The 11,599-nt window shown below is 42.3% G+C and overlaps 1 protein-coding gene across 7 annotated transcripts in view; it reads left to right on the plus strand.

Moving 5' to 3' along the window:
- The window catches only part of PDE8A (phosphodiesterase 8A), a 159,694-nt gene extending 150,159 nt beyond the window's left edge, over nt 1–9,535 (plus strand). For 6 of the 7 annotated variants that reach the window (XM_049812540.1, XM_049812541.1, XM_049812542.1 and 3 more), the window contains 5 exons: nt 364–581; nt 1,438–1,570; nt 6,089–6,253; nt 7,179–7,308; nt 8,072–9,535. In XM_049812540.1, coding sequence (XP_049668497.1) covers nt 364–581; nt 1,438–1,570; nt 6,089–6,253; nt 7,179–7,308; nt 8,072–8,178 — 753 coding nt within the window. In that variant the 3' untranslated portion in view covers nt 8,179–9,535. The remainder of the gene's footprint in view (nt 1–363; nt 582–1,437; nt 1,571–6,088; nt 6,254–7,178; nt 7,309–8,071) is intronic. The other variant, XM_049812538.1, reaches the window with a different exon arrangement.
- Nucleotides 9,536–11,599: the final 2,064 nt, after the last annotated feature.

Genomic DNA, 11,599 nt, shown 5'->3' on the forward strand with positions numbered 1-11,599 from the left:
TATAGCAGCCTTCCAGTACCTAGAGGGGGCCTACAGCAAAGTGAGAGAGGGACTTTTTACAAGGGCAGGCAGTGATAGGACAAGGGGTAATGGCTTTAAACTGAAAGAGGGTAGATTTAGGCTAGATGTAAGGAAGAAGCTCTTCACTGTGGGGGGTGATGAGGCACTGGAATGGGTTGCCCAGAAAGGCTGTGGATGCCCCATCCCTGGAAGTGTTCAAGGCCAGGTTGGACGGGGCTTTGAGCAACCTGGTCTAGTGGAAGGTGTTGGCAGGGAAGTGGAAACTAGATGATCTTTAAGGTCCCTTCCAACTCAAACCATTCTATGGTTCTATGATAAAACTAAGCATCCTTTTGTTTTCAGCAAACTCTGGATCCAATTGATGAGGTTGCTGCACTCATTGCTGCCACAGTCCATGACGTGGATCACCCAGGAAGAACAAATTCTTTCCTGTGCAATGCTGGCAGTGAGCTAGCAATTCTCTACAATGACACCGCAGTGCTGGAGAGCCATCATGCTGCCCTGGCTTTCCAGCTCACCACCCGGGATGACAAATGCAATATATTTAAAAACATGGAGAGGTAAGCTTAAAACCCGAGCTCCTTGTCTGCCCACTAACAACTCTCACTTTATTCTGTGTAACATAAGATAGTGCAAACAAGTATCCTAGAGGAGGGCAGTGCCTTGTGGATAACTGTCCATAGCCCTTGTAGAAGTTTGCTTCTAAAACAGTAAAGTGCTTCTGCCTGTCCTGCCTCACTCAGGAGTAATCCCATGGTTTCTGTTCCTCCTGTGGATAAAAAAGCAGACCCTGTCTAAGGAACTTAGTGTAAATCCTAATGTTAGCAAGTCTAGAAGAATCATTTTGTATCATTGGACATTGTGGACAAGCTGTGGCTGAGTGGGTAGGTATTTGCTGAGTAGAACAAGGATAGAAAGAGTCACAGAAAGAGTAGAAAATAAAATGCCTTGTTGCAATGGGAACAATAGTGAGGACCTGTTGTTCTTCCAGCCCTAGAAAGGCATTTAAGGTGAGGATGTAACCATTGCTTTGGCCCTTTCAAGATACAGCATAAAAGTATCGCTGAAAACTTGGCTAGAGCATGAGCCACTGCTCAGTGTCTGTGCTAAAAGCCTTGGGAACACGTTGGTGTGGCATGTCCTGGCAGCCTTCCTGAGTAGCTGGTGCCTCTGATTCTGCCCAGCTCTTGCACTGTTTCTCCTAGAGATCCAGTCGTGCTTCTAGCATATATGTGTGCGCACCAAAGGGTACTTCATCCAACATAGCTGCAGCTGCCCAAGCCTTTATTACTGTTCTTTCTTCCTGCAGCACCTCTCTTCAACGGAAACAGTCTGTAGCATTTTTGTTAGACTTGTTTTAGCAAGCAGCCCTTTGTGAACCAGCCAACATTCTTAATTGTTTCCTTCTTTAAACAGGAATGAGTATCGAACCCTTCGCCAAGCCATTATTGACATGGTCCTAGCAACAGAAATGACAAAGCACTTTGAGCATGTCAACAAGTTTGTCAACAGCATTAATAAGCCCTTGGCAGCGCTAGAAGAAAATGGGGTAAGCAACACTGCAAGTCCTCCTTAAAATGACTAGGCAGGGACTGGGAACGCTTGGCAGCAGGAAATTCCCATATGGTATTCTGAGAAAGTTCATCAGAAATGTGGAGAAAGAGAGACTAGAAATGTGTCTTTCACCTCTGGGTTTGAATGCCCTTCTGCTTAACATGGTCATCACACATTTTGAGGGTGAATGGGGCTCACTTGGATCCTATTAATATTGAAGTGCTATGATGTTGTACTTGGAACCAGAACCTTGGGTATTGTATATTTTCCTGTTAAAAATGCCATTTTGATGAACCCAGTCACTCCCATGGAGAGAGTACTAGTGGCAAGGCTTGGCATTGTTGTTGGCCATTTCTGGAAAGGAGCAAAGATTTGCCTCAGAACAGAAGCTGAATTACTCCCTCACTCACAATGGGAACCGCTGGTGGTGCAGCATAAGGGCAGGTATATTGACTGCCATATGGCTCATTCTCTGGAAACGAGGGCCTTCACTGCTGCCTGGCAGCATTCATGGTTTTTCTGTCTACTTTTTTAAAAAAATCAATTTAATTTGTTACCAATCAAATCAGAGTAGGGTAATGAGAAATAAAACCAAATCTTAAAAACATCTTCCCCCCACCCCTCCCTTCTTCCAAGGTACAACTTTACTCCCAAATTTTCTACCTACCCCCTGCCCCAGTGGCACAGGAGGACGGGGAATGGGTTTGAGGTCAGTTCATCACACGTTGTCTCTGCCGCTCCTTCCTCCTCAGGGGGAGGACTCCTCGCTCGTCCCTTGCTCCGCCGTGGGGTCCCTCCCACAAGAGACAGTCCTCCACGAACTTCTCCAATGTGAATGCTTCCCACGGGCTGCAGTTCTTCATGAACTGCTCCAGCATGAGTCCCTTCCACAGACTGCAGTCCTTCAGCCACAGACTGCTCCAGTCTGCAGGCTTTCCCACGGAGTCATGGCCATCTTTGGGGGCATCCACCTGCTCCGGCATGGGCTCCTCCATGGGCTGCAGGTGGATATCTGCTCCACTGTTCATCTCCATGGGCTGCAGGGGGACAGTCTGCTGTCTCACCACAGGCTGCAGGGGAATCTCTGCTTCGGTGCCTGGAGCACCTCCTCCCCCTCCTTCTTCACTGACCTGGGTGTCTGCAGGGTTGTTTCTCTCACATCCCACTCCTCTCTCTGCTGCAGGTTTTCCAGCAGGTTTTGGTTTTTTTCCTTCTTAAATATGTTATCCCAGAGGCGCTACCATTGTTGCTGATTGGGTTGGCCTTGGCCAGAGGCCGGTCCGACTTGGAGCCAGGGAAGCTTCTAGCAGCTTCTCACAGGAGCTGCCCCTGCATCCCCTCCACTGCTATCAAAACCCTGCCACACAAACCCAATACCATATCATATAGACATAATCAATACCCATCTGGAACGCCATGGACACAATAAAATTGCCTGGTAAGAACTCATTCTGAAAAACCACACCAGTTTCAGTAACAGCTTCAACCAGCAGTTTTGTTGCCAGTAAGAGCAGTGTATAATTTTGTTGGAATGTTTTTTTGCAAAGAGAAGATTTTCAGAAATGATTAAAGTGCATCGGTGGCAACGTCCTGTAGGAGCTGTAATGGTTTTATGTGTTTTCTTACCATGTTTTTTAGAAGGCACATTTATGACTGCTGCATGTAATGGGGGAGGGCAGTCTTTCTGTTATCTGAAGGTGGGAGAGAAACAGGTCTTGTTCATTCACCCATCAGAAGCAGACTGGATCTTAATTGGAGGAGACTGCCTTTGTCCACAGTAGAATTAGCTTTGTTCTTGGCACCCAGCGATGCTAATGAGAACTATGTGAATGTGAAGCCAAAGTCCCAGTAGGATACTAGTTTTGCTGACTAGGAGAAAGGCTGTTAAGTCCTCAGTTGGACAGCCTCTCTGGGTGACTGTATCAGCATTCAGCGTAGGAGGGGAAGAGACATGGAGGAAGAGAAGGGAGCTGCTGCTTCTGGGTGACCTTGTGGAGTGTGTAACTGTCTAGGGCACATGGTCCTGCTGGAGGGCTGTGTACTGGCCTTGCTTGGTGCGCAGAGCCCCTCCTCCCAGCCCCAAGAATTGGGATGGAGCAGTTTTTTGAGCAGCAGCATCCATCCGAGGAGCCAAACTCCTCTTCTTGCCTGTTATGGAGAGCTGAATAGCTGTTGCTGTTGAAGAACGGGGCTTGGACCTGTACAGTCAGACAGTAAAAACAAATACAGTGATGTATAGAAATCAAACAAAAGTTTAATTCTGCCCTTGAGCCCCAGGGGCTGCAGGGAAGTAACTGCCCCATAAGGCATTTGTGATTCCGAGCAAATTCTGCCCAAGGATGGGAAGAAAGACAAAGCTTATGTAATTTTTATTGAAAACAAGAAGTAAAATGTTTCCCTTCTTTTGGTTGGGAGTTTCTCAGTTCAGCAGGTTCCTCTTGAAAGGCCTGTAATGTGTGAGTGGGTATACCACCAAATCATTAGCTGTGCTTGTTGCTAGTAGAACAACACTGGCAAATCCTCTTTCAAGTCTGGTTGTGTATCTGGTTGCAGTGGCAGCGTGTGTTTCCTGGCCTGGTTTCCAGTCATGGTGGTGACTCAGTGTAGTGTTTGCAGGCTGAGCTGCCAACCGTGTGTTCCGAATGGGACAGTTCCACTTAGGTTTTTTTTATTTATTATTTTTATACATATTTGTTCAAAGAGCCATGCTGAGAAGCTGCTCTGTTTGTTTCCTTTCTTCTTTTGTTTCATAAACTGAAAAAAATCTTTTCCAGCTCCAGCATCCTTTATCCTCCCATTTCCGTTCATGATGTCACCTAAGCCTATGACAGGAAGCCAACATCTGACATGCAGAGACACCTCTGCACTCTGAGCAGGATGCTGGGACTAAGCACAGTTAGCACATTTTATTCCCAAGACATCCGCATACGGTGCCCTTGGTTTGAACAGATCACAGAAGCGAACATCCTTTCTTGATTCCTGGTGGTTTACCTACTAGGATATTCTCTACTATCCTTAACTGAACGATCACTAATAATTTTCAATGCTTAATTTCCATGCTTGAGTTTTCTGGAGCTTCCATCACTTTATTCTGGCTTTCTCTTAAGTAATTTTGCCATGCATTTGAAGATGTATTCACCTCACTTTGTTTGCTCTGTATCTTCCCTTCCACATATCTAAAAATGAGGGAAGAGAATTGGTTTGGGAGTCTCATTTTAGTGAGAACTGTGGAGCTGGTGTTTCTGAGCCAGTATGCTACCAAATAATAATTTTTTAATTATTGTCATTTTCTTCCTTTAGGAAGAACTTTCTTCCCCCACAAGACCTTTCTTCTGAAAAATATGTCCTAATAAAAGAACAGAATGTTTCTGCTGCTTTGTATCTCCCTCTTCGTACAAAATACTGCAGGAACTGGTGGCACATTATTATTATCATAATTATCATTATCAGTTTTTACTGTTACTTCTACGCTGCTCTGACTATAGAGCAAGACCTTGTTAGGTGCCAGAGAAGTCTAGCATACTCCTTGCTTCAAAGAGTTTCTATTGTGAGTAGATGGTGTTGTAAATTTCTATACCTACCCATCCCTAAAAAGTCAAATAATAATACTGTACTTACAGGTAATTTTTTAAGGTATTTTAATCCTGAATCTGTGTCCTTTGGAAACTTACTTTGTCAGAGCTCCACAGAAAATAGGTTCTAATCTGGATCATCGGAGCCTTTACTCATATTAGCTATATACTGGCTCCAAATATAGAGTACTGTTGACGCACTTATATGTCCAGCCTGGGAACCAAATATAAGCTCTGTGTGGGCTGAAAACTTTCCTAGACTTGCAGAGGCAAGACGAGGCTGTTCAGAAGCATGTTTCTAATACATTGCTTTAATACTGATAAGCTCAGAAAGCAAAATTCCCAGTCAGATCAGAGACTGATGGACTAACGTGGGTCCAGTGGAAGGGAATGAGGAGCATGCCTGGGAGGCAATGTGGGATCTAACTCTCCTAATAGTAGCAGCGCTGTCAGATTGATTGATGCTCACGCCATTGAGGTTTGCATGCAGAGGATGACCATGCGTGTCGGGTCAGTCATTTTTTTTAAACCAGCTATTCCACACTCTTAATGTGCAAGTCCACTAATCCTTGGATTTCAGCAGAGAATTATATTTTTCTGCCTAGACAGTGCTCACCACTATGTGTGTAGTGATGAATGGATCCTCTCCACACTTTTAAGAAGGCAGATAAGGCACAGAGGGATTAGATGACTTGCCCAAAGATGCCCAAGAGATCTGTCACAAAGACAGTGACTGAATCCAGAAACTGAATTCAGTACTAGTTCAGAGCTGTGCTAACATTCATAATCCCCCTATAAATTTGGCTGGAGGTCAAATATGGTAGCCAGTAGCAGGACTGATCCTTGTAGGATCTGCTGAAAGCGTTCCCAAGGCACAAAGCTTTTGAGTAAGTGCACAGAGACCTTGCTAATGGATTGTTTTTAATTCTTAAATGTTACAGAATAATGGTGATGGAGAGTCAATCAAAACTGTTCTCACATCTCCTGAAAACCGTATCCTTATCAAACGTATGTTGATAAAGTGTGCTGACATTTCCAATCCATGCAGACCCATAGAACAGTGTATAGAGTGGGCTGGACGCATCTCTGAGGAGTACTTTGCACAGGTAAGGCAGCTAAAATGGGCTGCTGAAATTCCAGGTGAGCATCTCTTGAAAAGGGAAGAGAAGGGTGCATATACTGCCAGTGTCCCAGAATATCTAAGGCTGCATTACATAATGTGAAAAATAACAACTTTTTAATTTACATGATGGGATATTATGCGTGCCAATACAAGACTAGATGCCTTCAGAAAGACGAAAGTTGACAACTTTTACAGTGCAGTTTTTGAAAAATTTAAGCTTTCATGTTGTTCAGTATGGAGCTGGGCTTTTTGAGTTTTGCCTGCAAATGTGTTCCCATCACAAGAGGCAGAGGAAGGGTGCCTTCCGTGTACCCACATTCTGGCTATGCTTCAATAATGGGATCATCAGCTCCTAGTGCTAGCATGGGAACAGCACTCACTCCAAGAAATGCTGTAAGACCTTAGCACACTGTGCTGCAGAATGGTTTTAGGAAGATGGGGAAAAGGAGAGGGCAGAGTCGTTATTGCAGATGATAGACCCAATGCTGCAATTGGGACTTGGTACCTCAAGGGGGGAAAAAGAGGATAAAAAAGATATTTTGCCATCTCTGAGTTGTACAGATTGTCACTTCCATCAGAGACTGAAAATGATTGAGCATCTTTTAGCTCCAAAGCAGTTATAATTTAATCAGTAATGTGTGAAGTTACTTAGGGTCAGCTTTGTGTCTAGATGCAGAAGGTAAATGTATCACTGTGGGAAGCACGGGAAGGCACTATTTGTCTGCTGTTTCCCTGAAACCTAGGAGACTAGGTGCTCAAGATTAAATTGCTGCTTCTTCAGATGTATTCAGGTTCCTCTGTTTATTTAGCAGTTGCATGCTTTAGTCAGTGCCAAACAATCTGCTGCTAAAAGAAGCCAATTAACAGAATGTGTCTTAGCTGAATAATCACAAGAGTGTTTTTTGCAGACTGATGAAGAAAAGAGGCAAGGTTTACCTGTTGTGATGCCAGTTTTTGACAGAAATACTTGCAGCATCCCCAAATCCCAAATATCATTCATTGATTACTTCATTACTGATATGTTTGATGCCTGGGATGGTAAGCAAAACTTTGCTATATTTCCTGACAATAACTATTTTGTGAACATTTGAAACTACTGTGATACAAAATTGCTTTCTTATGGCTCCTAGAGAAAGGGAGAGAAAAGGGAAGGTTTCTGCAGTTCAAGTAAGCTTAATAACTTCATTATTGCTTAGAAGTATTTTGATACTGCTACAAGCCATTCTCGTGGCTTCTCTTTAATATATTAGATTCAGGCAATGTTTAACTTTCTTCGTTTTAAACTTGCTTCTCTGTAAATGGAGAACAGAACATATTCTCCTTGATAGCACTTTGAGCACAGTTATTTTGTCCATGTTAATATCAGTTATTCTTCAAGACAAATTTCTACATTCTGGAAACTGCTTGGGGGAGCAGCTATTTCCTTCCAAGTGCTGCCTCCATGGTAAAAGTGGTCAGAAATGTGACGCTCCTGAATAGCAGATCATGACATGTGACTGAGATTTGATGAAGTAGAATAATTACAAGCATAATTAGCTATGCCCCTCCTGGAAAACTGAGTCCCTTTGCTGGGACTTGCAATACCAGTATTAAGTACACTTACAGAACTGTTCTCAGTGGCCTGAGTGATACATGAATGATGAAAGCTATACAGCCAAAACCATTTCAAGTATCAGTATGACAGATTTAAGCTTTCCTACTTAACACAGTTGCCAAGACATTTCAAATGATATTTAAGCAGCAGAATCATGTGACTGTTTCGATTCTGCAAACTAAATACACTCTGCCCTTTCTTCCCTAGCATTTGCAGACCTGCCAAATTTGATGCAGCATCTGGATAATAACTTTAAATACTGGAAAGGACTAGATGAAAGGAAGCTGCGGAGCCTTCGACCACCACCAGAATAGCAATTAGACCATGGTGTGTAATTTACTAACCAGATGCATATTTATTCAAGTTCACTTTTATTCATGTGATTTGAGATTTGTTTTGGTCTCTTCAGTATTACAGTAAGGCTAGCCCATGCACTTGGGGAACTTTCAAATTCAAGAGAACATGAGGTCAGCAGTTGACTTCCATAAACTACCATGTGTGGACTCCAATGAAATAAGCCTACCAAGTGGAATTACACTGGATTGCTGCAGTACTTGTCCTGAAGAGGGTTTATTAGTGAACATATTTTTGTGATATCTTCATACCAGTATGTGAAGCTGGAAGACCTTGAAGAATCTTCATAAAAAGGACATTCACTAGAAGATTTTGCTTAATCCTCAATCCTGCAAGTGAAAAAGAATTATCTATTAATAGAGACTCACGGCTTTTATGAGAAAGCTACATGCTTTTTATAAGCACTTAAGACAGTTACATAGAACAATCAGACATTTAAAATGCAACTCTATAAGAAGGAATTTTTGATCTATGAAAAATAGATGTACTCTATTTTTTCACATCACAGAAGGTGCAATCATTCACTTCTGAGCACTACTGAAAGTGAGTTCTCTAAGAAATTTAGTAGCAAATGTAAAAAATAACACAAGAATTTTTGAGGTTGATCGTTAGCATCTATGATTAAAATGATACGTTTTATTTATTTTGTTAGATGTTCAATATTTTCTATGAATTTATAAATACTTAAAAGCCAAAGCCAACTTTAGATGCATTACAAATTTACATGATTCATACTCATTAATATACATTTAATTGATGTACAGACCTTTTATTTTCATAATGCAAATACAAATACTATACAATGATACATTTTTATTGCACTGTAAGGATAGATGTGTATGTTTAAATATTGTCTGATTTATGTTAATTAAAATAAGTTTTATTGAAAAGCTATCACCTGAGAATAGTAGAATAAACAAGAAACGTATACTGTCTGAGCACCAGAACTGCAGTAGTTCTCCCACAAACCAGTGATGACCACCTGATCTTCCCTTGGCTACAAAAATAATAATATGTTGGAACTTTTTGTTTTCTTCCATGAAATTTTATGACTGAATTCCCTGTCAAAGTCTGCCTTATTTTATATAGTATTTCTACAAAGCATTCCACAGCATATATGAAGAGGTAATACTAAACATCTAATGAATTTCAACATTTTATAGCCTATGTATTTTCCTCTGCCATGAAAGAAACAGAACATAAAACCACCAACAAAAACCTTTAACTCAAGAAGTTTGTAAAGGCTATGTACCTTCACAATTTGAATGAAACCTTCATAGCAAACACCAGAAAATAATAAAATGTATATTTTAAGAAGCATCAAAGTCCTAGCCATTTCATTTGAAACTTATATTTACTTTGTAGTTTGCAGACTAACAGATACATGAAATTCTTTTAAAAATAACTAAGATACTTGCTGTGTGGGGAAGGGAAGAGTTGAGGGGGTTGGACTGGTATAAGGGTGATGAAAGGTGGTACGTGGCTGTCAAGCCCCTGTATTTCTGGCCAGCCCTTGGCAAGCCCATCAAACCCTTGTGTGCCCTTGGACAAGTCTCTTCACAGCTAAAGGCAGTGCCACACTGTATTCCACTGAAGGACTGAAAGAGTATCCTGTCAGCCTCCCCGGCAGGCAGAAAGGCTCTCCAGAAGCACTGAAAGAATTGCTGACTATTGTCAGTGCAGAGGCAACTGACTGTAGAGGCATTTTGAACTATTCCTGAAGAAGCACAAGCAGGGGCGAGATGGATGATGGTGCAATTCAGGGACTGCAGCACTAGGAGTCTTAAAGCAGGTAAGAAAGGAACAGGTGACTGCTCCAGGTGTTACCTGTTTCTGTGTTTCTTCTTAATCTCCATGCTGATGAGGCTCATGGACCACCACCATTTGTAGCTCACTACTGTTCATGTTTGCATCATGCCTTTCTGCCTGTGCTGCCCTTATGCAGCTTGTGCTCTCCCTTCCTATGCAGAATTTGGGTTATATGTTGTCAGGGCAGGGAATTCCCTTTCATCATTTCCTTCAGTTCATCGATGCGTGTGTATTGCCTAAGCCAGCGGGGCTTGGATCCTGCCTAGGAGTGCCCAGACCATGCCACTGTCTCACTGACAATAGTAGGACAGAAGGCTTGGGCTCCTTATCAATATTCCAGGGGTTGTACAGTTGATACTGAAGGAGCAGATACATTTTCACTGAAGGCTGAAAAAAACAAGTATCCTATTTTCAAAGGGAACATGCAAGGAGAGGGAGAATTAGCTGCTAGATACATTGTTCTCCTAGCAATATTACATTGTGTTTGCCTAAATATGCACCTTTTGTAATCAGCCATAATTTGCCACCTGGTATTAATCTCTTCTGTTGCATGCAGGCTCCTGTGCCTAGTTCAAGGAAAAGCTATTCTGGCTGCATTAGAGGGAAGCTGCGTCACACTGCCAATATCTCTTCTACTTATCTGCTGCAGTGAGGATAGGAGAAGAAAAAGTAACAGCATATGGGCCTGGAGAATGTCTGCAGGAAGGGGGTAAAAATATTTCTTCATAAGCATAGTTAATATTCTGGGCTATATTAATGAAAGGTAAAAGCAGCTAATTTAACCTGCTATAAAAATGGCTGATGCATCATCATTGAAAAGATGTGATCAATATGATTAATTCCCTGAAATTCACATTGCATCTTTAATGCTATTACTTGGAGTGTAGAGCTGTGCTAATCAGCCCTCTGTATCAGCCAGATTTATGTCCATATTGGTGTACAATAATTTCACTTCACATAAAACACTGATTTGCAGCTACTAAATGCAGCTCTGTTCATTCTGTTGTCCATTTAAATTTCGCTGTTGCCAGGGACAGATTATAATTAAAGTCTGGAACCACCATGCTTGATCCTCACCTAAGATCTCTTCCCACTGAGCTTCTCTCTACAAGCTACACCTCTTAGACCTTCTGTGCAGTGTGAGGCTGTGCAGGTTCAGTGGGGGCGATTCCAGGCTGCTGCCCATGCAGCAGGAAGGGCCTTGCTGTGGAGCAGTAATAGCTCTGTGATATTCATCGCTCCAGGATCCGGGTGTCTTTGGATCCCATTGCAGATTCTTCAGCCATTCCAGATCCCCTTCCTTTTCTTCGCCAGTATTACATAGCAACATCACATGCCCTGTGCTCTGAAGCCTTTCCAGTTTAGTATCTCTTCCCATGGTTTTTGAACTATCACTCGGCGATGGAACTCCGCTTGGGACAGTAACCATGGCTTTACTGATGGTCCTTCACCATGGAAGGAAGAACACTGGAATAAACTGAAAGAGTATGATTGAAGTTATTCCCAATTTCAGACAGGCTGGCAGTCTTATACAGTGTCTGCACTTTTCATTTGTTCTTGCTTTAATGCTAA

This window comes from Accipiter gentilis, chromosome 10 (assembly GCF_929443795.1).
Source record: "Accipiter gentilis chromosome 10, bAccGen1.1, whole genome shotgun sequence".
Taxonomy (NCBI): Eukaryota; Metazoa; Chordata; class Aves; order Accipitriformes; family Accipitridae; genus Astur; species Astur gentilis.